General features: G+C 57.2%; 1 protein-coding gene across 8 annotated transcripts in view; it reads left to right on the plus strand.

The window, feature by feature from the left end:
- The window catches only part of RASGEF1A (RasGEF domain family member 1A), an 86,204-nt gene that overhangs the window by 57,405 nt on the left and 6,581 nt on the right, over positions 1–22,218 (plus strand). For 7 of the 8 annotated variants that reach the window (XM_027062593.2, XM_053207740.1, XM_053207737.1 and 4 more), the window contains exons 2-4: positions 16,361–16,561; positions 19,049–19,171; positions 21,323–21,460. In XM_027062593.2, coding sequence (XP_026918394.2) covers positions 16,367–16,561; positions 19,049–19,171; positions 21,323–21,460 — 456 coding nt within the window. In that variant the 5' untranslated portion in view covers positions 16,361–16,366. Of the gene's footprint in view, positions 1–150; positions 1,729–16,360; positions 16,562–19,048; positions 19,172–21,322; positions 21,461–22,218 lie in introns of those variants that run through there. The other variant, XM_053207738.1, reaches the window with a different exon arrangement.

The raw sequence follows: 22,218 nt of genomic DNA on the forward strand, positions 1-22,218 counted from the left end.
CCTGCTCTCCCTTCTCCTGAGCCCATGCGGGTGGCTCTAGGGTTTATGCCGGATCGTGGTGGTTACACCCACCAGGCTTCAAATCTCAGCCCTCCACTTTGGATCTGTAAGGTCTGGGCTGATGACTTACACCCTTTCAGCCTTTGTTCCTTCATCTGGAGAATGGGACAGTGGCTGCCTGGCTAGCAGCAAGTGCCTTGTGTGGGCAAGCGTGCTGCCCTGGGGACAGGTAGAGGCAGCGGTGCCACTCCTACTCCTGGGGGCTGGCCAGGTTCTGGCTACTTGGTCATGAGCCCCCAGCCTAGGGGACACAGGGTGTGTGGCGGGAAAGCTGCTGTGTCCAGGGAGTGGACACAGGAAGTGGGAGCTTTTTGTTGGAGGGTCAAGACATGTGCCTTGGTCTTTCTGAGACGCTGTGGCCCCTGGCCAAGGCCATGGTTCCCTGGCCCACCAGAGAGGCTGGGGCACAGAACCTTCCTGCTCCTGGAGCGCAGCGGGGTCCCAGGGGTGTCACTCTGGGCGTTTGCCCAGAGGATGACAATTCAAGCAAAGAAAATTGATTTTTATTTGTTTTTAAACACAAAGGAAAATCATTGCTCAGCCTAATTAGATGTCATTTAAAAATAAAGGAACTGTGTGTTCTTTTTTTTTTCCATACCCCAGCAACCCCAGGCAGCCTCGGAGGTGGAGGCTGGCACTCACTCCTGAAAGGTCTGAGCCGTGGCCTGTACCCCACCACACCCATCCATTCTGAGGGGCCCAGACTCCCTGCCTCTCAAAGACTCCCAACTCTGATGTGGTCCCCTCACTGTCCCATTCCCTCCTGGAGCCTGGGCTCTTCCTGCCTGATGGCCGGAGCTCTCTCTAGTGACTATGCAGGCTCTGAGTAGCAGCCCCGCAAGTGGACCCTCCACATAGAAAGGGGGCCCTAGAGGGTGCTTTCAGGCGAGGTGGGGGTCTGTGACCCAGTCCCCCAGCCCTCCTCCTTCGGGGCACATTGAGTGGGCTCCCAGAAATGACAGGACTGGCTCCCAAGTTTATCTCCGTTTGCACTTTCTCCTGTCCCAGCCTGTGCCCCGCTCAGCCTCCAGGAGGCCAAGTCGCCTGCCCATGTGCAGAAGTGCTGGGGTGACCCCTGTGGAATCCGGTGGAGTCGGCCCAAGAGGGAGGGAGGCCAGAGGGGAAGGGGCGGGGAACGCGGGGCCCGAGTGGCCTGAGTGGGAAGCCAGCATGCCAGCCGCCGCCCTGCGGGAAAGGGCAGGGATTCTCTGAAATCCTACCTGCTCTGTCCTTGGGCCTCTCCGGCCTCAATAATGGGACGGTTATTGGTGGACAATGACATTCTGTCCCTTGAGCAGCCACCAGAAGAAGCTGACTGGACAGAAAGGGAGAAAAGAAGGAGGAAAAAAATGAGGAAAACAGCCGGGCTCGGCGGAATTTGTACTTTGGAGTGTGAAGAGGAGACGGCAAGATTCTTTCAGTCAATTCGAATAGTATTTGGTGCTAGGAAGGAATCCGGAGGGAGAAAAATGAATCATGCGTCCGTAACAAAGCTTTAATTATCAGCATCGCTCCCTAGGCCGGGCCTTTGTCGAGGAGGCGCCCCGCGAGGTGCTGCCTCGCTCTGGTTCCCATGGCAGCCGCCTCCTGGCAGGGGTCAGGCCTGCAGGCCTCCACCGGGCCCCAGGGCCCCAGGACCGCCCTGCCAGGCCCAGAGGGTCCGCCGAGGTAAATATAGCCCTTCCTCAGGGCATCTGTGAAGGTGATTTCTTGTCACTCGTTGTCCTCCAGGAGCTCCAGATGCCCACCCGGCTGGGAGGATCCAGAGGTGGGAGCTGCAGGGTGCTCCCTGGCCCGACCTGCGGGGAGGGGGCAGGCCATGTCCTCCCAAGGACTTCCGTGATAGAAAGTCCATGGGGGTGCAGAGGGAGGAGGGATGAGGACCTGTCCACGGGCGTGTCACCCCTGCCACTTCCCACCCTGGGCAGGGGCCAAGCAGCCGCCCCGAGGCCAGAGCCAGCTCAGAGCCCCCTCAGGCCAGGGCAGGGCAGGGCAGCCAAGTCAATGGGTCTGCCTGCCTGGAAGCAGGGGGTAGCTTCTCTCCATTTTCTTCCTGTGTGAAGGAGGGGCCTACTGGCTGACCTGGGCATGGGGAGGTGAGAGGGAGAGGTGAGATCAGGGAGAGGTCAGCACCAGGCCCCACAATCTGTGTCAGGAAGGAAGCGGGTAACTGACAAGTCCACCCAAACCAGCGAGTACTGAGCGTGTCCCGAGCATGGTGGCCTCATGGCGCGCTTGCTACCACCTGTTGAAACAGGTGCTGGAGGTGCCGGTGTTTTACAGAGGAGGGTAGGGCTCCAGCTGCCAGTGTCCTGGACCCCCAGCTCATGCTTGCAGCCAGACCCCAAGTATCTGCAGCGTGTGGCCCCAGCGGACAGGACCAGAGCTCTCTGGTGCTTAAGGGAGACACATATCAACTCCGAGTTAGGGAGATCTGAGGGCTGGGGTTTGAGGAGGGGAGGACAGCCCCCAGGAAGGAGGTTCCTGCCTTAGGAGTACCTGAATTCCGGCTGGGGGCTGCTCACGCCCTTCTGCTGTGGTGGGTGGTCCTTCATTCCTGGGGCTGGGGGAGCCAGAGACGAATGGGTAGCAGGTCTGCTCCCCAGTGGCCCAGGATCCAACCCCCTAAGCCAGAGGGCAGGCCTGGGGTTACTGGGGGGCTGGGGCGACGTATGGCTTGCAGGGTCCTGGCTCCTGGAAGCTCTTGCACCCACCAGAATCTCTGGAAGTGACTGTGGGCTGCAAACACAGACTCTCTCAAGCAGGTGTGACCTGTGCCCTTTGCAGATGATGCCCCGAGGGACCTGTAGCCACTGGCAGGTCCCTGGGCAGCTGCCAGTGCCACGTGGCCCCTAGTGGGGATGGAGACTGCCTGAGACGGTTTGAATGCCCAGTGCAGGGGTGCAGCTCCAGCTCCAAGGCACTGGAGTGGGAAGGGGAGGTGAAGAGGCGGGGACACTGAGCTTGTCATGAATAACAGGTGTTATCGGAGAAGTGGGGAGAGGAGGGAGGCCTGGAGAAGGGAGGTGGCTGCGCTTGGGGCGGGCAGCCCCCTCTTCCCCCTGTCTCCTTTCAGACCCCCCACCGCTCCTCACTCCCTGGCTGTGGGCACTACGCCCTCTGGGCTTCCAGCCCCCAACCACCCCCCACCCCCACCAGCCCAAGGGTCTGGCACGCAGCTCCCCCAGCTAGTCTGGGCTCTCCCACTAAGGTTTTCCGGCCAGTTAGTGGGATCCAGGAGGTGGGGGGAGGGAAGACCCTGCAGGTCTCTCCCCCTCCCCCGGCACCCAGCAATGAAGATAGGACTCCAGAGGCTACGGTGAAGTGACCTGCCCACTGCTGGCCCTCCCGCTTTTGCTGCCATTTTCTGGTCTGTGATACTAGTTGGGAAACAGCAGGATGGCAGGATAGGGAAGATTAAGATTAAGATTAAGATTAAGATGGGGGAAATGAAGGAGGCACTGCCTCTGCCACCTGACCTGTCCTGCTTGAGTGGGGGGTGAGGCCTTAGTTTTGCTGGGGAAGGGAGGAGGCCCCAAGATGCTGGCCGTTGCCTCAAGGCACAGAATATGCAGACACAACCCGTGTGAGTCTCTGAGCCTCTGTCCTCACCAGGAGGGCTCCTGGACCTCTCCCCACTCCCTTCGCCCCTCCCCAGTGGGCGGCAGAGCCAGTAGGTGAGTTGGGCCCCTTGGTTCACTCACCGAACTCAGCTTCCTACTCTTCCCCCACCCCCAGCAGGCAGATTCGTAAGTTAATAACTTAGAGTCACAGTGTTCTGGAGAATCGAGGCCACCTTCAGCATCCTGACGGCCTTCTCTCGGCAGGGGTAGCCCCCTCCCACTGCTGGCCCCCCACTTAGGCGGTGTGACTTGTGAGGGTCCAAAGAGTAGGCCAAAATCTTCACGGCTGCCAAGGACCCACTCAAGGTTTACCGGAAGGTTTTGCATATGCACCGGGAATCCTGTAGAAGTGGTTGGGGGCGCCGTGAGGGGCATGCACTGAAACAAGTGTTTCATTCACAGATTTGCCTTGCAACCTCCTGCTTAGAATTCCCTGCTGTGTGAAGTGAAGGTCCCCTCAGCCAATTCCTCTCCCTGGTCTGTGCCCCAAGGGGGGGTCACTTTCGGATCCCAGGAGTGCCTCATCCTGGACAAAGGCCAGAAGAGTCTCCCTGGAGACCCACATAGGCAGTGGAGAAGGCAGGGAGGGCACCCCGCCCACGGCAGCCCCGCATGGCTGAAAGATAGATGATCAGGAAGTATTTGTTTGGAAATGAGCAAGGAGGACATGCTCCAGGGAAGATTCTCCAGGGGGCAAGTGGGATGGAAGGCTCCAGAGGCCTTGGCACCAGCCCTTCCCTCTGCTCACAGTGCTCTTCCCTTTCCAGAAGTCTCCTTCAAGTCTGCTCAGACCTCACCTCCTCAGGGAGGCCTGTCTCTCCGCCCGGTTAGGTTACCATCTGCTCTGTCCCCACACTCCTGACCCTCTTCTCTTCCAGAGCACTGATCCCCGGCTGACCTCTGATATCACAGCCACAGATATGGATCATCATGCATGGCAGCCACAGCCTGCTCCGTGGGGGCTTAGTGGGGACAGAGAGCCTTGTTTCCTTCATTGGTGGGTCTACAATGTCTAGGCAGGTCCTCGTTAACATTTGTGGGTGGGTGGGTAGATGGCTGGCTGGCTGGCTGGGTGGGTAGATGGATGGATGGATGGGTGGGTGGGTGGGTGGATGGGCAAGGAGGAAGGGCTCTGTGGAATACCTCACCTCCTCCCCCACCCCAGTGCAAATGATTTCAGAGAACCAGACAGCCCTAGAAGGGTGATGGGGTCCATGGTGCTCCTCCCCAGCCCTGGCTGTTGCTGGCCCTGGTCCAAGTAGCCAGCATGGTTTTCTCCCCAGATGCGGCCTCTGAGTGCCAATGGGGCTCCTGCCTGCTCCCACTAAGGCTGGATTTTTCTGGAGCCAGGATGTAACCCAAGATAGCTCCATGAATACACTCGTTCTGAAATCTCTGCCAAATCCTACCCTCTTGGTTAAGTGGCCCACCATTGTGGGATCACAGGCTGGACCCACCTCCCTCCAGGAGCACTTTCTCTTCCCCCACCCAGTCTCTCTCTGTCTCTCTGTCTCTCTCTCTCTTTCTCCTCCAGCCAAAAGAGGGGAGACTGGCAAGATGTGTAATTTTCAGTTGCTAATTGTGATGCCCTGCAGCTTGCTGAGCTAAAAATAGGCTTCATTTTTGTTGAGTAGGTTAAAAAATAGAAGCCCATGTGCTGCCTCCAAAAGCAGCACCCCTTGCAAAGCCTGGCAGAGGCAAGGGCCGATCGGGGTCCCTCTTCCACCTCCTGGCAGATCCCTGGGGACTCGTGCAGGATGGGCCCTGAAGGCCATTTTTGTCCCCATTTTCTAGGAAGCTGCGATTCTTAACCATAGATGAGCTTCTGGGAACCCATCAATCCCTGGAATTATATGCAGAATGCCGTGGGAATGTGCATTTATCCATGTGTCCGGGGTGAGGGCCTCAGCCTACATCTGATGCTCAGGGGGTCATGCCCCAGACAGGGACACTGGTGAGCAGAAGTGACAGTCCTGAGAAGGAACAGGGCTGTGGGACAGACATACTCGCCGCTGCCTACCTGAGCAACATTATAGAAGTGCTGTGAACTCAGTGTCCTCATCTGAGAAATGGGTGTCTCTGTGCTGCCCCACCCCCACCCCCTGCCCTGCCCCGCCGGGTTAGGGGGCATTGCATCAAGCGAGACGCGTGATGCCCGGCGTGTGGCCGGCCTCCAAGTCCCTATGACAAACACTTGAAGTACAACAAGGTTAGTCAAAAGAAAGCTTGTTTTTGCTTCTGTGTTTCTCAGAAATTTCGAGAGTTGCAGACTCCAGGATCTGGAAGAGGTCCTAAAGTTCTGACTGCCCTGGGAACCTGCCCCAGTTCTTCTCCTTCAGAGTTGAATGGAGGCCTGACACTGTTCCTGTCCTGTTATGCAGGATACCGTCCCCTCCACGGGCTGCCGTCCCCACTATCGACTGGGGTGAAGTTGGCTGTGGCTGAGGGTAGCCAGTTATCTTTGGCGGTCTTCTGTCAGTCCCCTCTTGGGCTGAAGGAAGGGCTTGTTTCCTGCAAAAGCCCTGGGTCGGGGTTGAGCCCTGCCTCCTCTTTCCCAGAAGATGCCTTGTGGGGCAGAGCTGGTGTTGGGAGCAGGTAGCTGGATATCAGAGGCCAGGAGGCCTGAGAGCCCCAGGGCGCCCAGCGGTGGGACAGGCCATGGCCCCTCCTGTGATGAGGCTCCTGCCCCCACCTGGCCGCCCTGAGTCCCTTCCTGCCCAGAGCTGGGAGGGTAAAGCCCCTGTGGGATGAGGCAGTGAACTGGAGGCTCCCTCTGGGGCTGAGAGGCCAGGGATGAAGGCCAGTTCGGATGAGAGCAGACCCTGGGCATGAGAACACCTCCAGAAGGTGCACAGCACTGCCGGGACAGTTGCAAACACGGACACCTCTGCATACGGTTACTGCAGCAACTGGATGTTTCTCTAGAGTCAATGTCACTTATATTCCTTACTCAAGTATGTTCAAGTAAATTGTTTGTGACATCAGCTCATCAGCTGTAGGAGTGTTTTACAAGACCATTGGGCGGTGTGACCCCCCCCCCCCACCCCCGTTCCCCCGGGCCTTGCTGGGCGTCTCAGTACAGAAAGCAGGAAAAGCACTCAGGAAGGAGTGTAGCCCTTACCCAGGCCTGGGCAGACATGACAGCGTATGGAGGCGAGGAGCGATGGGCACATTTGGGTGCTCACAACAGGTCCTGGGCCTCCGTCAGAGCTGCAGCTCCCAGGGGCTGGGAGAGGTCGGGGGGAGATGCGAGTGGGGTGCAGGGTCTGGGAAGGCCATCTTGTGCCCAGCTGGAGAAGAAGATCTGTGTCCCAGGTCACAGAAGGTATGATGTGTGCGTCCCTCCCAGGGTGCGTCTGGCTTTTGCACTCGTGTGGCTGGAAACAGATGCCCTCCTCTGTTTTGCTGCCCCATGGAGGGGCGTGGAGCCCTCAAGGCCCGAGTTTGCTGCTAGGGCCATATCGAAAAGCACTGTGCCAGCGAGCGGCATTCAGATCTCTAGCTAACGTCTCTTAGGAGGCTTCAAAAGGGAATTTGATTCATAATCTTCTACAGGAAGCCCCTCAAAACCCTTTCCCCATCTCTGCCAGGTCTCTTGTGGCCCTGGGGCTGCCTGCGTTCTTGACACTTATTCTCTCGAGGTCTCTGAGACCGTCTGCCCCGCTCACTGTGCTTCTCTCTTCTCCTGGGCCCTCCGTCCAGGCAGCATCCATGCTGCCGATGCTTTTGTCAGTGTGTTCCTTAGAACATGTGCGTGTGCGTGTGTGCGCGCGACACGCGGGGCAGCTGCGAGTACTCAGGAGCTGAGTACTTTGGCTGAGGTGCACTGACGCAGAGCTCCAGACTGTGCTGTGGGAAGGTACCCAGGGATCGAGGACCACGTGCAAGCAGTCCTCAGCCAGGCTGAGCAGAACCCAGACAACAGCGTTTACTTTCTGGACTCTGACTGCCTGGTGCGTGAGCACTTGCTCTGGGCTGGAAGCGCGTGTTCCATGCGCTCTCCCCTCCTGCACTCCCACACCCTCGCTGTGAAGTTCAGGGGCCCGTGTCCTCATCTGACAGTCGGCCACAGGCGCGTGCCTGTTGTAGGCATGGGAAGGAGGCACAGGAACAAGACAAACAGATGCTCTCCTCCAAGCCCAGCTTCCGTAGAGATCAGAGCCTGAGCCAGAGCGGATGTGCCAGCATTTACTGGGGAGTGTGGTCCCAGGGAAGCACGAAGGATGGAGGGGGTGAATGGATATGGGGGATGCCTTCCTGTAGGAGTCGGTCTCACTGATGTCTTTGGGGAGCCTCTGTGAGGCTTCTGTATCTCAAACAGTCCATCTGGGGTAAGGAAGGGGAGCTTACCTCTGCCTCCCATGTCCCGTTGGTCCAAGTTCGCCCCTGGGGGGTAACCTGGCTACACCCTGGCTTCTGAGCTGTTCACAGGGCCTGGATGGATCCACAGCGCTTGGCCTCAGCGCGAGCCCACAGCCTAGGGCAGGAGGCGTGTGGTCTGCTGATGGCCGTGAGGCCCCAGGCCAGAGGTAGTGGGTTCAAAGCCATGGCAGCCAGCGCCGGGCCACTCCGGTGTCATCGAGGCAAAGCACAGATGTGGTGGCCCACAGTGGCATCAGGTGCCACTCACAGGATGATAGCTTCCATTTCCTCCTTTGAGCCTCCTTCCTTCCTTTCCTATGAGCCTCCATAGCCCTCACCACTGCCCTGCCAGGGACCTGGAACAAGAAACTACACACCGAATCGACAGGGGAGGAAACTGAGGCTCAGCGCAGCTCAGAGGCTTCCCCATTGTCGTTGAGACAGTGCGTGCCTCCCGACTCCACTCTGGACTCTCGCACTGTAGTCCCAGACCTGAGCCCACATGAAAGGACGCTGGTGCGTGTGGGCAGGTGGTCATGGGTGGGGGTGCAGACAAGGAGCATTCTAGGGATGGAGTTGCAGGGGGCTGAGGGTCCCCCAAGGTCGTGTCCCTTACTGGACCGTGGAGGGGCAGCAGGTGTGAGCCCTGAAGCAGTGGCAGCTGCGGGGGCGGGGGGGGGGCCCTCTGTAGTCACTTCCTGTTTGGGGAGCAGCCACAGATGTGCTGGATGGAACAAAGTGGTAGGGGGCGTGGTGGGAAAGGGCAGGAAGATGGAAGAAGCTTCCTGAGGCCAGGCCCCGGGGGAGGAGCGGGGAGGATGGAGCTGGGCCGGGCCAGTTGCTTTGCCCCAGCCCTTTGCCCGCCTGGCTCACCTCACCTAAGGCCAGCCTGCGGGACACTGCTGCTGGCAGGTAGCGAAGGGGCCCTCGGACTCTGCCTCTCCGCCCTGCTGCCCCCATCCCACGCCAGCCCCCAAAGCGCCACTCTGCCCGGGAGGGGCAGTGGCCTGGCCTCTCCCCTGGCACTCCGGCACCCTTGAGACTTGGGGCCCAGAGGCAGGCAGGACTCCCCTCCTCCGTAGATGGTGCCCCCAGAGAGCCAAGTAAAACCAGGCATGGAATGGGCAAGCGCTGGCACATGGCTGCTGTCTCTAAACTCAGGGCCGGGTCTCCCCTGAGCAGGAGCACCTGGGTACCTGTGCACGTGGGCCTGCCCTTGTGCCCACCTGGCCCTGTGAGGTAGGTGGGAAGCTCTTAAGGCCCAGCTTCCAGGAGATGGTGAACCACTTTCACCTGCCTCACCGGGAGCTGAGCGCGGCTATAACTAGAAGGTGCTCGCCTTCCTGCCTGAACAGAGGAGGGGCTGCAGAGAGTCGGAGGAGGCTGGGTGTGAGTCCGGGTTGGCCCCAGCTGACTGGGAGCAGAGGTGCGGGTTCCAGTCTCAGGACCTAGAGCTGGTGTGGAGGAAGCTGGTGTGGAAAGCTGGCCTGGCCCAGCTCCATCCTCCCCACCCCCGGGGCCTGGCCTCAGGAAGCTTCCAGAGCTCTCCTCCCAGTGTCCACAGCCTCCAGCCACGTCTGGACATAGCCACAGGCAGCAGAGGTGGAAGAGGGGCTCCCTGTGCCTCCTGCTCCCATATTCACCTGGAAAACTCTGAAAAACCGCCAGTGCGTGGACCGTACCCCAGGCCAGTTAAATCTGTATCGTTGGGGCGGAGGGTGGGCTGGGCGAAGTGTTTTTTTTAAAGACCCGCGTGGTTCTGGTATCCAGCCACAGCACTGACCTGGGGGAAGCTGGCTCACCTGCAGGCTAACGCTCTCAAAGGGACAAGTGTGTCTTCAGGAACGTAGCCTTGAGGGGCGCCTGGGTGGCTCAGTTGGTTAAGCGTCCGACTTCAGCTCAGGTCACCATCTCGCGGTCCGTGAGTTCGAGCCCCGCCTGGAGCCTGCTTCCGATTCTGTGTCTCCCTCTCTCTCTGCCCCTCCGCTGTTCATGCTCTGTCTCAAAAAGAAATAAAACGTTAAAAAAAAATTAAAAAAAAAAAAAAAAAAAAAAAAAGAGAAGAAACGTAGCCTTGAGCCGGCAGGCCTGGGCTGGGATTCCAGGTCCTACATCTTAGTGAGCCACCAGGTGAAGGTCCTGCTGGTTGGGCCCCACTCGAAGCAGCGGCAATACTTTAGAAGAGGATCTAAATCTCCCGAGAGAGGGTGAGTCCTGGCTCAGGATGAGCGCACTCCCACAAGCCCCCCGGTGGTGCTGACGCGCTGGCACCCGCTCTCGAGCATCCGTGTAGGCCCAGGCTCGCTGAGGCCTCTGGGGGCCTGCGTGTCTACAAGAATCCAGTGCTCCTTTGTCCCAGATGACCCACATGGCCTGTGTGGGGTGCTGAGTAGGCGTATCTGGGGAGGTGGCTCCTCTGGGATGGGGAGGTGATCCCATGTCTGCTGTGCGATGCTTTACCCAAGTGCCCATTTCATCCTCCCAGCAAATCTCTGAAGTAGTGCACCCTCTGCCCATTCCACAGGTGGGGAGATTAAGGCTCTGGGAGGTCGAGGATCCTGCAAGCTGCAAGTGGCCGAGCCGGGCTCAGATTCAGGTCCCCTTGACTGCCTTCGTTGCCATCCTGGCCCTGCGGCAATCTAGCTGTGTGAGCTGCGCCAGTTGTTTAGTCTCTCTGTGCCTTGTCCTCTTCTGCCGCAGATGGAGAATAACGGGTTTTGTGAGGCTTGTGAGGATTAATGAGCTGACTTGGTGCTGGCATTAGTGTCCCTGATGGCTCGTGTGAGGTAGTCAGAGCGTATCGTTTCTTATTATGCTTGCGCTTGCTGTGTGTTCCCCACCGAGACAGGAGCCCAGGTATCCTGGAGGCGCCACTCGGGCCCTTTCCTGAGGAGGGGTGCGGAGGACACACAGGGGTGTGGCCAGTGGTCGCGATGCCTGCTGGTGCTGGGATTGGGAGGAGGAGCCCATGGGCAGGAACAGAAGGGACCACGGGGCCAGGTGGGGGTGGCCGGCAGAACTGAGCAGGGGGCTCAGCAGGGGTCGCCCTCATCCCCATTTAATGGCTGGAGAAATTGAGGCTAGGGACACTTATCCAGGGGCCAGGAGCTGGCCGTTGAAGAGTGGGATTCAAACTTGAGGGTGCCCTAAATCCCTGCCCACTCGGCACAGAGCCCAGAACCCCCTCAGTGCCCAGGGCTGGTGGGGGAGGCTCCGCTAGGGACTGAGTGGGGGCAGAGAAGGGGCTCTGAGAGGCCCACGGGTTCAGGGCACAGAGGAGGGGACAGAGGAGGACACGTGGGCAGGACACCTGGTCTTGGAGACCCAGCCCCAGGCAGCATCTCTGGGTGGGTCCCAGGGCAGGGTAGGCGCTGGGGCCATCCCACGCAGCCCTTGTGGGCCCTGCCTGGAAGGTGCCCCGCGGCAGTGACCGCTTCCATTCACAGGCCCAGCCTCTTTAACATGCCTTTATAAAAACTGCTGATCTCAAAACTCAGCCTCTTTGTACTGAAAAACAAAGTTACTTTAACACTGACACAATAGATGTGCCATTTAGAAAAGTTACCAGATAGTTTACAAATGTGTAGAAGGAAAGTGGAAGTCTCCTCCTTGTCCAGCTCCCTTGCAGTAAACTCTGTAACTAGTGTGGTCATGGACGGCCACATGTTTCTGTGCATTTACGTACACTTATATTGATGTCATTGAAAAGTGAGCAATATGGGATCTTGTGCAGTTGGGGAGTCCAGTTATGGGGTCCTCAGCCCAGATGCTGCAGGAAGGGCCACCACCCCAAGCCGAAGAGATGGGCCCCTCCTGGCTGCTCCTTCCTGTGGCCTTCTGGGCTGTGATGGGCGGGACGTGGGTGGGATGCAGTCACTGGAGGACTGAGGCCCCCATGAGGGCAGGGAGCCCTGGGGGAGTAACGGTGTGATAATTCCTGGGCTGGCCAGGGTCGGGGGGAAGCACAGTCCAGCGGCTGCCTGGGGACACATGGACTGGGCCCCACCCTTCCGGGGCAGGTGACCACCCTGAACTTCTGTCCCTTACCTGTCCATAGTGACAGTGAGTGCTGAGGCTCCTCAGGGTGCAGCTATGGACTGCTGTCCAGCACAGAGCTCAGCACCCTGGCCTCCTTGGCTTGCTGGTCCTTCTTGGGCAGCAGGGGGTGGTGCTGAGTCCCCAGGCTGGCTCGAGGCAGCCTCCCTAGCACTGGGGTGGGTCTCCCTGCAGGCTGGACACAGGGTGGCCTTGCTTTGTGTGGGATCTGGCACCGGCCATGAGAGTTAGTGGAGTATTTGAGCATGCCTGCCCATAGCCCCTCCTGACCGGAGCCCCTGCTGCCCCTGAGATGGGAGGGGCTAGCGGCTTAGGAAAACGCCATCTCTGTGACCAAGAATCTTGGGGCCCAACTCACCAAGGTTACCATCGTTGGGTCACCTTTTGAACCCGGAACTGTGTGATCTTAGGGAAGACCCCCCGTAGTGCATGGGCCTCAGGTGAAGGATTGGCACTTAGGTCCCCTTGGGAGCCAGCAATGGCACAGAAGAGCAGCTGAGGGCGTCAGGGTGCCTGGGGAGCCCACTTTTTTTTTTTTCATGTTTTATAGCAAAATTGTGCTTTGAAAATATACTTAAAATTTTTTAAAATTATTTATTTTTAAATTTACATCCAAGTTAGTTAGCCTATATGCCCCTTACCCATTGAGCCCATCCCGCCTCCCATAACCCCTCCAGGAACCCTCTGTTTGTTCTCCATATTTAAGAGTCTCTTATGTTGTGTCCCCCTCCCTGTTTTTATATTATATTATTATATTCCCTTTCCTTATGTTCGTCTGTTTTGTATCTTAGAGTCCTCATGTGAGTGAAGTCATATATTTGTCTTTCTCTAATTTTGCTCTAATACCCTCTAGTTCCATCCACATAGTTGCAGATGACAAGATTTCATTCTTTTGGACTGCCAAGTAATACTCCATCGTATATATATGTACCACCTCTTCTTTATCCATTCATCCATTGATGGACAGTTGGGCTCTTTCCATGCTTTGGCTATTGTCGATAGTGCTGCTATAAACATGGGGGTGCATGTGTCCCTTCGAAACAGCACACCTGTATCCCGTGGATAAATGCCTAGTAGTGCAATTGCTGGGCTGTAGGGTAGTTCTATTTTTAGTTTTTTGAGGAACCTCCATACTATTTTCCAGAGTGGCTGCCCCAGTTTGCATTCCCACCAGCAGTGCAAAAGAGATCCTCTTTCTCCGCATCCTCACCAACATCTGCTGTTGCCTGAGTTGTTAATGTTAGCCATTCTGACTGGTGTGAGGTGGTATCTCTTTGTGGTATTGATTTGTATTTCCCTGATGATGAGTGATGTTGAGCATTTTTTCATGTGTTGGTTGGCCATCTGGATGTCTTCTTTGGAGAAATGTCTATTCATGTCTTTTGCTGATTTCTTCACTGGATTATTTGTTTTTTGGGTGTTGAGTTTGGTAAGTTCTTTATAGATTTTGGATACTAACCCTTTATCTGGTATATCGTTTGCAAATATCTGCTTCCATTCCATTCGTTGCCTTTTAGTTTTGCTGATTGTTTCCTTTGCTGTGCAGAAGCTTTTAATTTTAATGAGGTCCCAATAGTTCACTTTTGCTTTTGTTTCCCTTGCCTCCGGAAACGTGTCGAGTAAGAAGTTGCTGCGGTCAAGGTCAAAGAGGTTTTTGCCTGCTTTCTCCTCTGGGATTTTGATGGTTTCCTGTCTTACGTTTAGGTCTTTCACCCATTTTGAATTTATTTTCATGTATGGTGTAAGAAAGTGGTCCAGGTTCATCTTTCTGCATCGCTGTCCAGTTTTCCCAGCACCGTTCGCTGAAGAGACTGTCTTTGTGCCATTGGAGAGTCTTTCCTGCTTTGTCAAAGGTTAGTTGGCCATATGTTTGTGGGTCCATTTCTGGGCTTTCTATTCTGTTCCTTTGATCTGAGTGTCTGTTTTTGTGCCAGTACCATACTGTCTTGATGATGACAGCTTTGCAATACAGCTTGAAGTCTGGAATTGTGATGCCTCCAGCTTTGGTTTTCTTTTTCAAGATTGCTTTGGCTATTTGGGGTCTTTTCTGGTTCCATACAAATTTTAGGATTGTTTGTTCTAGCTCTGTGAAGAATGCTGGTGTTATTTTGATAAGGATTGCTGGGGAGCCCACCATTGTCATTCTATCCCACAAATGGTTAATGGGCTGGGTTCTGGCTAGGCAGGAGAGCACGAAAGCAAATGATCAGTCCTGCAGTCAGCAGTCTAGGGATTAACCCAGGGAGGCTTCCTGGAGGTGGTGACACCTTGGCTGCACTTGGGACTCTTAGGATTTCCTCAGTTGAGTTCTTCCCACTATTTCATTATCTGAAAAATGAAGGGTTTAACCAAGTCAGTAGCTCTCTGACTGACTCGAGCAGCCTCAGAAACCCCTCAGACAGCTTGTCAAGGTACAGATCAAGGGCCATCCCTGAGTTTCTGACTTGGCAGGGCCTGAGAATCTGCATTCTAACGTGTTGAGGAGAGTGTTCTGTGAGTCTGAAACCCCATCCCCAAGTGAGGCAGCTGAGCCTGGGGACCACGGACACCTCAACCTCGGGGGCTTTCCTTGAGTTCTTACTCTCCTTACGAAGGATTTTTGTGAGAATTCCAAGGCAACCTTCAGGTGTGTGTGTGGCAGGGAAGCCAGGTCGTTTGGGCCGAGTGCCCCTTTTCTCTCACGTGAAGCACGGCTGATGTGCTGTGGCCTGGAAGTCAGATCTGCTTGTGTAGACACCTCACTGCCCCTCTCATGGCAGTGAAACAATCACGGCTACTGTTTGCTCTGCACAGTGGGGAAACTGAGGCCACAGTGGCTCAGAAGCTTGCCCCAGGTTGAGTCAGAAAGCAGGCTAGGGCTGGGAGCAGCACAGCAGCAGGAGCAAGGTGAGTGCTCAGGGCTGCGGGAGCCCAGGGAGAGTGTGTGCACTTCCCAGGCCCCTAAGCACGAGGAGGTAGCCTCCGCCCCTGGGAGGCAGGGCAGCATGGTGGCCTGGGGATGGAGGTGCTGGGGTGGTGGTGCCTGCTCACCAGTGCTCTCCCGACGTGGGAGAGGGTGCAGGAAGGCCCTGCTCTACTCCAGCCTAGCCTGCCCTCTAAGTGGGGAGAGGATGAGGCTGGTCAAGCTAGCAGGGCAGGCTACTCTGGCCAGCAGGAGGGAGAGTAGACTCGTGGGCACTAGCTTCGGAGGCCTCAGGCTGGCAAACGCTCCTCACTCTGATCCCCACGCAGCACCTCCCAGGTGCCGCCCCCTGGGCAAGGGGAAACTGAGGCCCAGGAGGGCTGCAGACTCTTGTAGACCTCGTGAGGACTTCCACTAAGAGGCTCTGCTGCGGGGTGAGGTGGGCACCCTCAGCCTCCTGGCCATACCAGGCCAGGCCACTGTGGGACCACTGAGCACCCCCAAGACTGCTGTCTGACATGTGCATCTAATGGGCACTTCACATGTAGCATGTCAAAATGAAGTTCCAGATCTTTCTCCAAACCCCACTCTCACATCCTTTCCCGTGCTGATCAATCACTCAGGCCTGAGACCATTTTTCGCAGCATTTGGAGTTGACCCTGCTCCCCTCCTCTGCTACCCCCTGACCTGAGCAATCCGTCCCTGGGTTATGGCAAAACCCACCAGTTGGTTTTCCGATCCTTTCCTTCCTGGGTCTCCGCATAGTAGAAATAGTGACAATCACCCTGAGTCAAGTCATTCTTGTGCTCAGAGCTTCCATGCCTCCTGTCTCAGAGGAATAGCACATGGCCCCCTGGCCCACACTGTGCAGGGTCTGGCTTGTTACTCAGACCACTCTCCCTGCTCCTTCCCTCCACACACATTGGCCTCAGGACCTTTGCACTTGCTGTCTCTTATACCTAGAATGTTCCTTTCTTATTCCGGGCAGCTGCATGACTAACACCATCTTACCTGAGGCTGCCGTGGCCACCCCGAAATGCTCCAGATCCTTCTCCTATGGGCATTGTTTTTCCCATAGTTTCTCTTCTTCCACTGGGATGTGACCCCAGGAGGCAGGGTTCTGTGTGTCTAGGTTCTAGGAATGAGGCCTGGTATGCGTGGAGCAGGTGTTCAAGAAATATTTCTCAGACACTCAGTGAATGTAGGGCTGCTGAGGAATCTGCCTGCCCATCTGAGCTGCCATTCAATGCCTGCCCTTGGGTGGGGTGCCCCTCCTGGCCCTGCTGGGGCTCTCACTGTGCACCTGCACTCAGGCTGCGGGTGACCAGGCCTGTGACGCCTCTTTCTTCTCTCCCAGGAAACTATGCCCCAGACGTCCGTCGTCTTCTCCAGCATACTTGGGCCCAGCTGTAGTGGACAGGTGCTGCCCGGCATGGGGGAGCGAGGAAGTGGGGCCAGCAGCTCCGGGGACCTCGTCTTCCAAGAGGGACGCCTCATCTCTGGGTCCCTAGAAGCTTTGATGGAGCACCTGGTCCCCACAGTGGACTATTACCCGGATGTAAGTGCCTGGGGCCTGGAGATGGGTGGGACTGTTCGGGGTCACCTAGGTTCCAGGGGCAGCTGCTTCGGGGATGGGAAGGAAGGCCCAGACAGAGCTGGACAGAGCAACAGGGGAGAGGCAGGCCATCAGGGAGTCTCAGCCCTACCTCCTGCTCTGCCCTCCTGCCCCTGCAGTGGAGAGGAATCTGCAGCGACATCCCTGCTGACCCCAGGCAGCTGGGAGATAGCCTTGGTGGCACAAGGAAGCAGATACACAAGGGGTGGAACAGGGGTCAGAGTTCTGAACAGGGTCCTTAGGGAAGAGTCTAAGGAGTAAGACTGGAGCCTTGGGGTCCTGGTGAGGGTCCACCCAGCTGGGAAGTTTGTTTTATGCATGAAATGCCATGGTCCAGAATAAAGAGGGACAGCCCCGCCATGCCCAGCCAGCATGCAGACCCCACGGCACACGCCTGCGTGGGCAGGACTGGCCTTCCGCTACAATTCGGATCCCCCTCTTCATTTCAAGATGCCACTGGTACGTTCTTAGAACAGGCAGAAAGAGTTCCCTTGTCATGTGTGGCTTCCCTTTTGCCTCTGAGAGGGCACATCTCTTAGCAGCAGTGGTCTTGGGCCTGCCTGCTCCCTTTGGAGGGCCAGGCTGCAACAGTCCCCTTCCAGGTACACCCTCCCTCCTGAGGACAGAGCTGTGCTTGCCGGCCTTGGCATCTGACACAGGCTTGCATGGGAGGGTCGGGGAGGAATTGCCCCCAACCACTCTCCAGCTTTTATCCAATGGTGCTAGAGCCAACTCAGTTTCTGGGTGTTCCTGGCACAACCCCCCCAACACGTCAGGCCTCCTACCTTCCTCCTGGGGCTGTCTACCCCATGCTACTTGAAAACCCTCCCAAAGCTGGGCTGGGGCTGGAATTGGTGGTGCAGACACTGCAGCTGAGGGTCAGGTCTCCTGAAGAAGCCTAGGGCAGAGCATCAGCCTCCCAGGGGCTGGCACCTCCAACCCCAGAACTGTTCTGTGGCCTTGTGGGAGGAGCTACTTCTCTTTTAGGTGTGTCCCGCGGGGCCTCCTCAGCTGTTACCCAGTGTTCTCCCCCAGACACTATGCCCTGGGATCACCCCCTGCTTTCCAGGAGAGAGTAAAGGGGTGGTAGTGCAGAGGTAGGGCCGGCTGAGTCCAGCTGGGCATCAGCTTTTCTGCCAAGCTCCTGGGTTCCCTCCCTCCCCCCACTGCCCCCCTCCACTGTGTATGTGGGCAGCTGGGGATGCACACACACACCAGCAAGTCTCTGTGCTCCTTGGAAATGCACAGCTCCTCCCTGGCTTCTCTTCTTGCCTTGGCTAGGAACTCCAGGGTGTGATGCCTGGGTGACATTCATCACACTTCTGAGCCATCTGTTTAGAAGGGGGCCACCACGCAGCTGGGATCCCTGAGCACCCATGCTACACAGCCTGGGGACAGGGCATGGGAAGTCTGTTGGGGGTTGGAGGAACCCCTGCTGTTCCCAGGAGGATCTCCTCAAGTGGCATCTGAAGGCTGCAGGGGGGCAGTGAGGGCCCGAGGCCTTGAGGCCTGATCTGCAAGGCCTGCGCTTCCCAGCAAACATGGCCCACTTGCTTTGGGCTGGAACAAGGAAGACCTGTCCATGGGCCCAGGGTGAGGGCAAAGGGTCCCAGGCCCCCCAGCCTGCAGCACCCATGTAGGGGTAGAGTCCCCAGGAGAGCTTCAAGCATCTTGCCCCACTCCTAGGTCCAACCTGTCTGCAGGCAGGAGCCAGTGTGAAGGTCTCCCAGGTGCTGACCCATGTCAGACAAAAGGCCTCAGAGAACCCTTGGCCCTGGGCCCTGTTCCCTGACACCTTTTAGTCCAGATCATGAGGGCCCTTCAGAAACTGTACCACACAGCCCAGGGACAAGGGCACATGGATGTGGGCCAGAGGGGCACTGGTACAGCAGGTGGACATAAGGCCCAGAGCTGGTTGTTAGCACAGGGGCTTGTGACAGTCCCTGACGCTGGGTGCTGGGTCCAAAAATGCCCCACTCTGCCCGCCATTGGCAAGACCAGTAAGGATCTGGATAAGAAGGCTTGATGACTGACCCTGGAGGCACTGTGGGCTGGGCAATGGGCTCACACAGGCTGGGAGAGTCCCACCAACATCCAGGTTTGGGTGTTAGCTCCCACCGTGGGGTAGGACGGAGGGTGGGGGAGAATCCCAGCAGAGCAAGACTGCTGGGAGCTGAGCTTGTCAGGGGAAGCCTCCAGGAGCTGCAGGGAAGTGGGGTTTGATCTGTGCCTTGCAAGGGAGGCAGGAATTTGGGTGGCAGTGAGAGAAAAGGAAGGACGTTCAAGGTGGAATAAACCATGCAGGAGAAGGCATGGCTGCTGGATGGTGCTGTTGGGCCCGGCAGGTGGCTAGACAGGCTGTGACCATAGCTGGAGGGGGCGGCACAGGCCCGACCTCCTCTTCATCCCCTCTCCCTGTCTCTTCTTCAGAGGACATACATCTTTACATTTCTCTTGAGCTCCCGGGTCTTCATCCCCCCTCATGACCTGCTGGCCCGCGTGGGGCAGATCTGCTTGGAGCAGAGGCAGCAGCTGGAGACCGGGTCTGAGAAGGTAAAGGAGCAGATGGGTGCTGCCTGTCTCCGTGCTTCTAGCAGGTCAGGTCTGGCTGAGCCCAGCAGGGGGCCCTCCCTAATGGGGCAGATTGGCTGGTCTCTGGCCTCCTTGGCAGAGCAGCATGGGGTGCATGCGCCTGGGGCATGGCGCCCCATTCGGCATGGGGTGCACACAGAGCCGACTACTCTTCATGGGATGCTGAAAGTAACTGCTCTTGGTGGGCACTCACACCCCTTTCCAGGAGAGAGCCACGGCAGACAGCTCTGCCAGCAATCCTGGCCAGTGCCGGGACCCCCCGCTGGTAGAAAAGCCGGCAGTGGAACCTGGGTCACTGACCCCTCTGGGGTGGGGGTCAGGTGGCAGCACTCGCAGGCTGACTCCTGCTCAGAGTGGTTTGCAGTGACTCAAATGGGGCTCTCTGCCCCTGCTGTCTCTTCTTGAGCCAGGCTTTGGGCGGCCGGGATAGTCAAGAAACCATAGGCTGTCCCTGGGGGCATGTGCTTCAGATGAGACTTTTAGAAGCCCAGGGTCTGGTGCAGAAGACCAGGTGGTTGGTGTGCCATCAGAGAGCTGGCAGAGCCTAGTCTGGGCTGTGGCAGAGCATGTCCCATCCCTGTTTGCCATCCCTCTACCTTCCCTCCACCAGGCTAGGCCACCTGCCCCTGCAGGTGTGCAGCCCAGGCCTGTGAACTGAGTCTCCTTGTTGGAGGGGTGCGGGGATGCGCTCCTGGAGTCCCTGGGTGCAGGAAGACAGGCACTGAGCACAGCCTGAGGGTTAGGAAAGGCTCCTGAAGAGACAGGTGGAAATAAGTCCAAGCGGGGTGGCTGGGGAGATGAAATTACAGGCTGAAGGTCAGCATGGAGACAGAAGCTTAAGAGGAGCCTGGCATGAACCCGCCAGCCTGTGTTCATGGTGACATGCACCGCAGGGCCTCTGAGGGGCTTCAAGGCTCTAGCTCCTGCTGAGTGTGGGGTGTGGTCCTCTGGGGAAGTATCAGCAAGGCCTCCTGGATGCCGTCTGCACTGGACTCTGGCCAGGAGGAGTGGCTGCAGGGAGTGAGGGCCCAGCTGGGAGAGGCTCCCCAAGGCATGGGAAGCCATCACTAGGGGACCAGCTGGGGACATGGCCAGAATCAGGCAGGTTGGAGGCAGGTCAGCAGGGGTGGGGGCAGATGTGGGCAAAAAGAAGTGGGGGTGGAGGGTGGTGAGAGGCCCACAGGGCAGCTAGAACAGTCCAGGTTGGGCAGGTATAGGCAGGCAGGGAGCTGGTCAGTGCTGGGGAGCTGTGGTGGGCACAGGAGGGGTGTGGGCACATGTGTGTGTGTGGGACAGTGTGGGGCTGGGCCCTGAAGACCCGCTGGGATACCGCGGCCAAGCATCTGGCACATCCTTCTCAGGCCTTACCGGTGTGTGGACCCAGGGTGACGGCAGGGGTGCCCAGCCCGTCTTTAAGGATAGGAGGTCCGGAGAGGGATGTCTCTGAGTGTCTGCACCCCTTCCCGGCACTTGCCAACCTGTTGCTAACTGAGACGGGGCAGGCAAGAATCTCTCACTTAAAAAAAAAAATTTTTATTTTTGTTTTTGAGAGAGAGAGAGAGAGATAGAGCAAGTGGGGGAGGGGTAGAGAGAGAGGGAGACAAAGCCCCAAGCAGGCTCCGCGCTGCCAGTACAGAGCCCGATGCGGGGCCTGAACCCACACACTATGAGATCATGACTCGAGCAGAAATCAAGAGTTGGATGCCCAACCGACTAAGTCATCCAGGTGCCCTGAGAGTCTCTGATTTTTAATAATTTTCCTTGGTTTTCATTGTTGTTGTCATTTTAAATGGCTAACTTCTAATTACAGCAAAGGAAACTAGTTTTCTATGTCATGGTTATGAGAGGACAAGTTTTTTGAAAATAAATTTAAGTGAAAAAGAATGCTGACGTAAGGGGGAATGTGAAACCAAGCAGGTACAACAAAGCCACAGGTAGACAGAGTGGGGATGTCCTTCTCTAGAACCCTCGTCCCAGCATGGGGCTGGGGAGCAGGTCCCATGAGGGATAATGGGGGTGGGGGTGTTGCAGACCTGGGGGAGATGGGGAGGCTTGTACCACTGGTCATCTTGTGCCCACTCTGGAGGGTAACTTTACACCCTGCCACCCCAGGCCAAGCTGAAGTCCTTCTCAGCCAAGATTGTGCAGCTGTTAAAGGAGTGGACAGAAGCCTTCCCCTACGACTTCCAGGATGAGAAGGCCATGGGTGAACTGAAGGCCATTACCCACCGGGTCACGCAGTGTGATGAGGTGAGGTCTTCCTTAGACCCTGGCAGAACCCCTTAGGTAGGTGTCTGGGGAAGGGGGGTCTACTCTCACAGGAGGATAGGTCTTCAGGGACAGCTCTGTATGTGGTCCTCTATGCGGTCACCCTCCCAAGACAACTGCTGGATGGCTCCATTTGTGCCCCTCCCCACAAGACTGCTCAGCTGTCCAGCAATGGGCCAGACTTGCCCTTGGCATCTTCTGCATGTGGGAAACCCTGTGTCCCGAGTGACGGGCTGGAATGAGCCCAGGCCCCTCCTTTCCTGGGCTTGGGGTGAGTGGAGTGGGGACCTAGTAAGAGGTTTTAAGAGCCTGTCTACACCTCTGGCTCCCAGCTCCCTCCTGGCCTTCTGTGGAGACAGGAAACCTGGCTGGCTGGGTCTCCACAATGAAAGTGCTCTGTGTGCTCAGCAGTTTCTATCTGGCTGGAGGGCTCAGAAAGCCCAGGGAGAGTTCGGGGGGCTGCTCCCACCCAGAGAGCAAAGGTTCCTGGTCCTGGAGGGAGCCCTTCCAGATGCTCTCCTCCCTGCTGTGGGGAGGCCAAAAGTATTTCAGCTGGACAGCATTAGGAAAACCATGGTTTTCAGACCCAGAAGACTACCCCTGGCCCTGCCCTGGCCCTCCGTTCCCATCCCCACAGGACAGGCAGCTGAGCCACCCTCCTCAACGGTACTCAGAGAAGCCCACACTGTGTTCCATTCTACCTTCAAAAGCCCAAACACTCATGGCAGGTTTTAGTAGGG

Source organism: Acinonyx jubatus, chromosome D2, assembly GCF_027475565.1.
Source record: "Acinonyx jubatus isolate Ajub_Pintada_27869175 chromosome D2, VMU_Ajub_asm_v1.0, whole genome shotgun sequence".
Lineage (NCBI taxonomy): Eukaryota > Metazoa > Chordata > Mammalia > Carnivora > Felidae > Acinonyx > Acinonyx jubatus.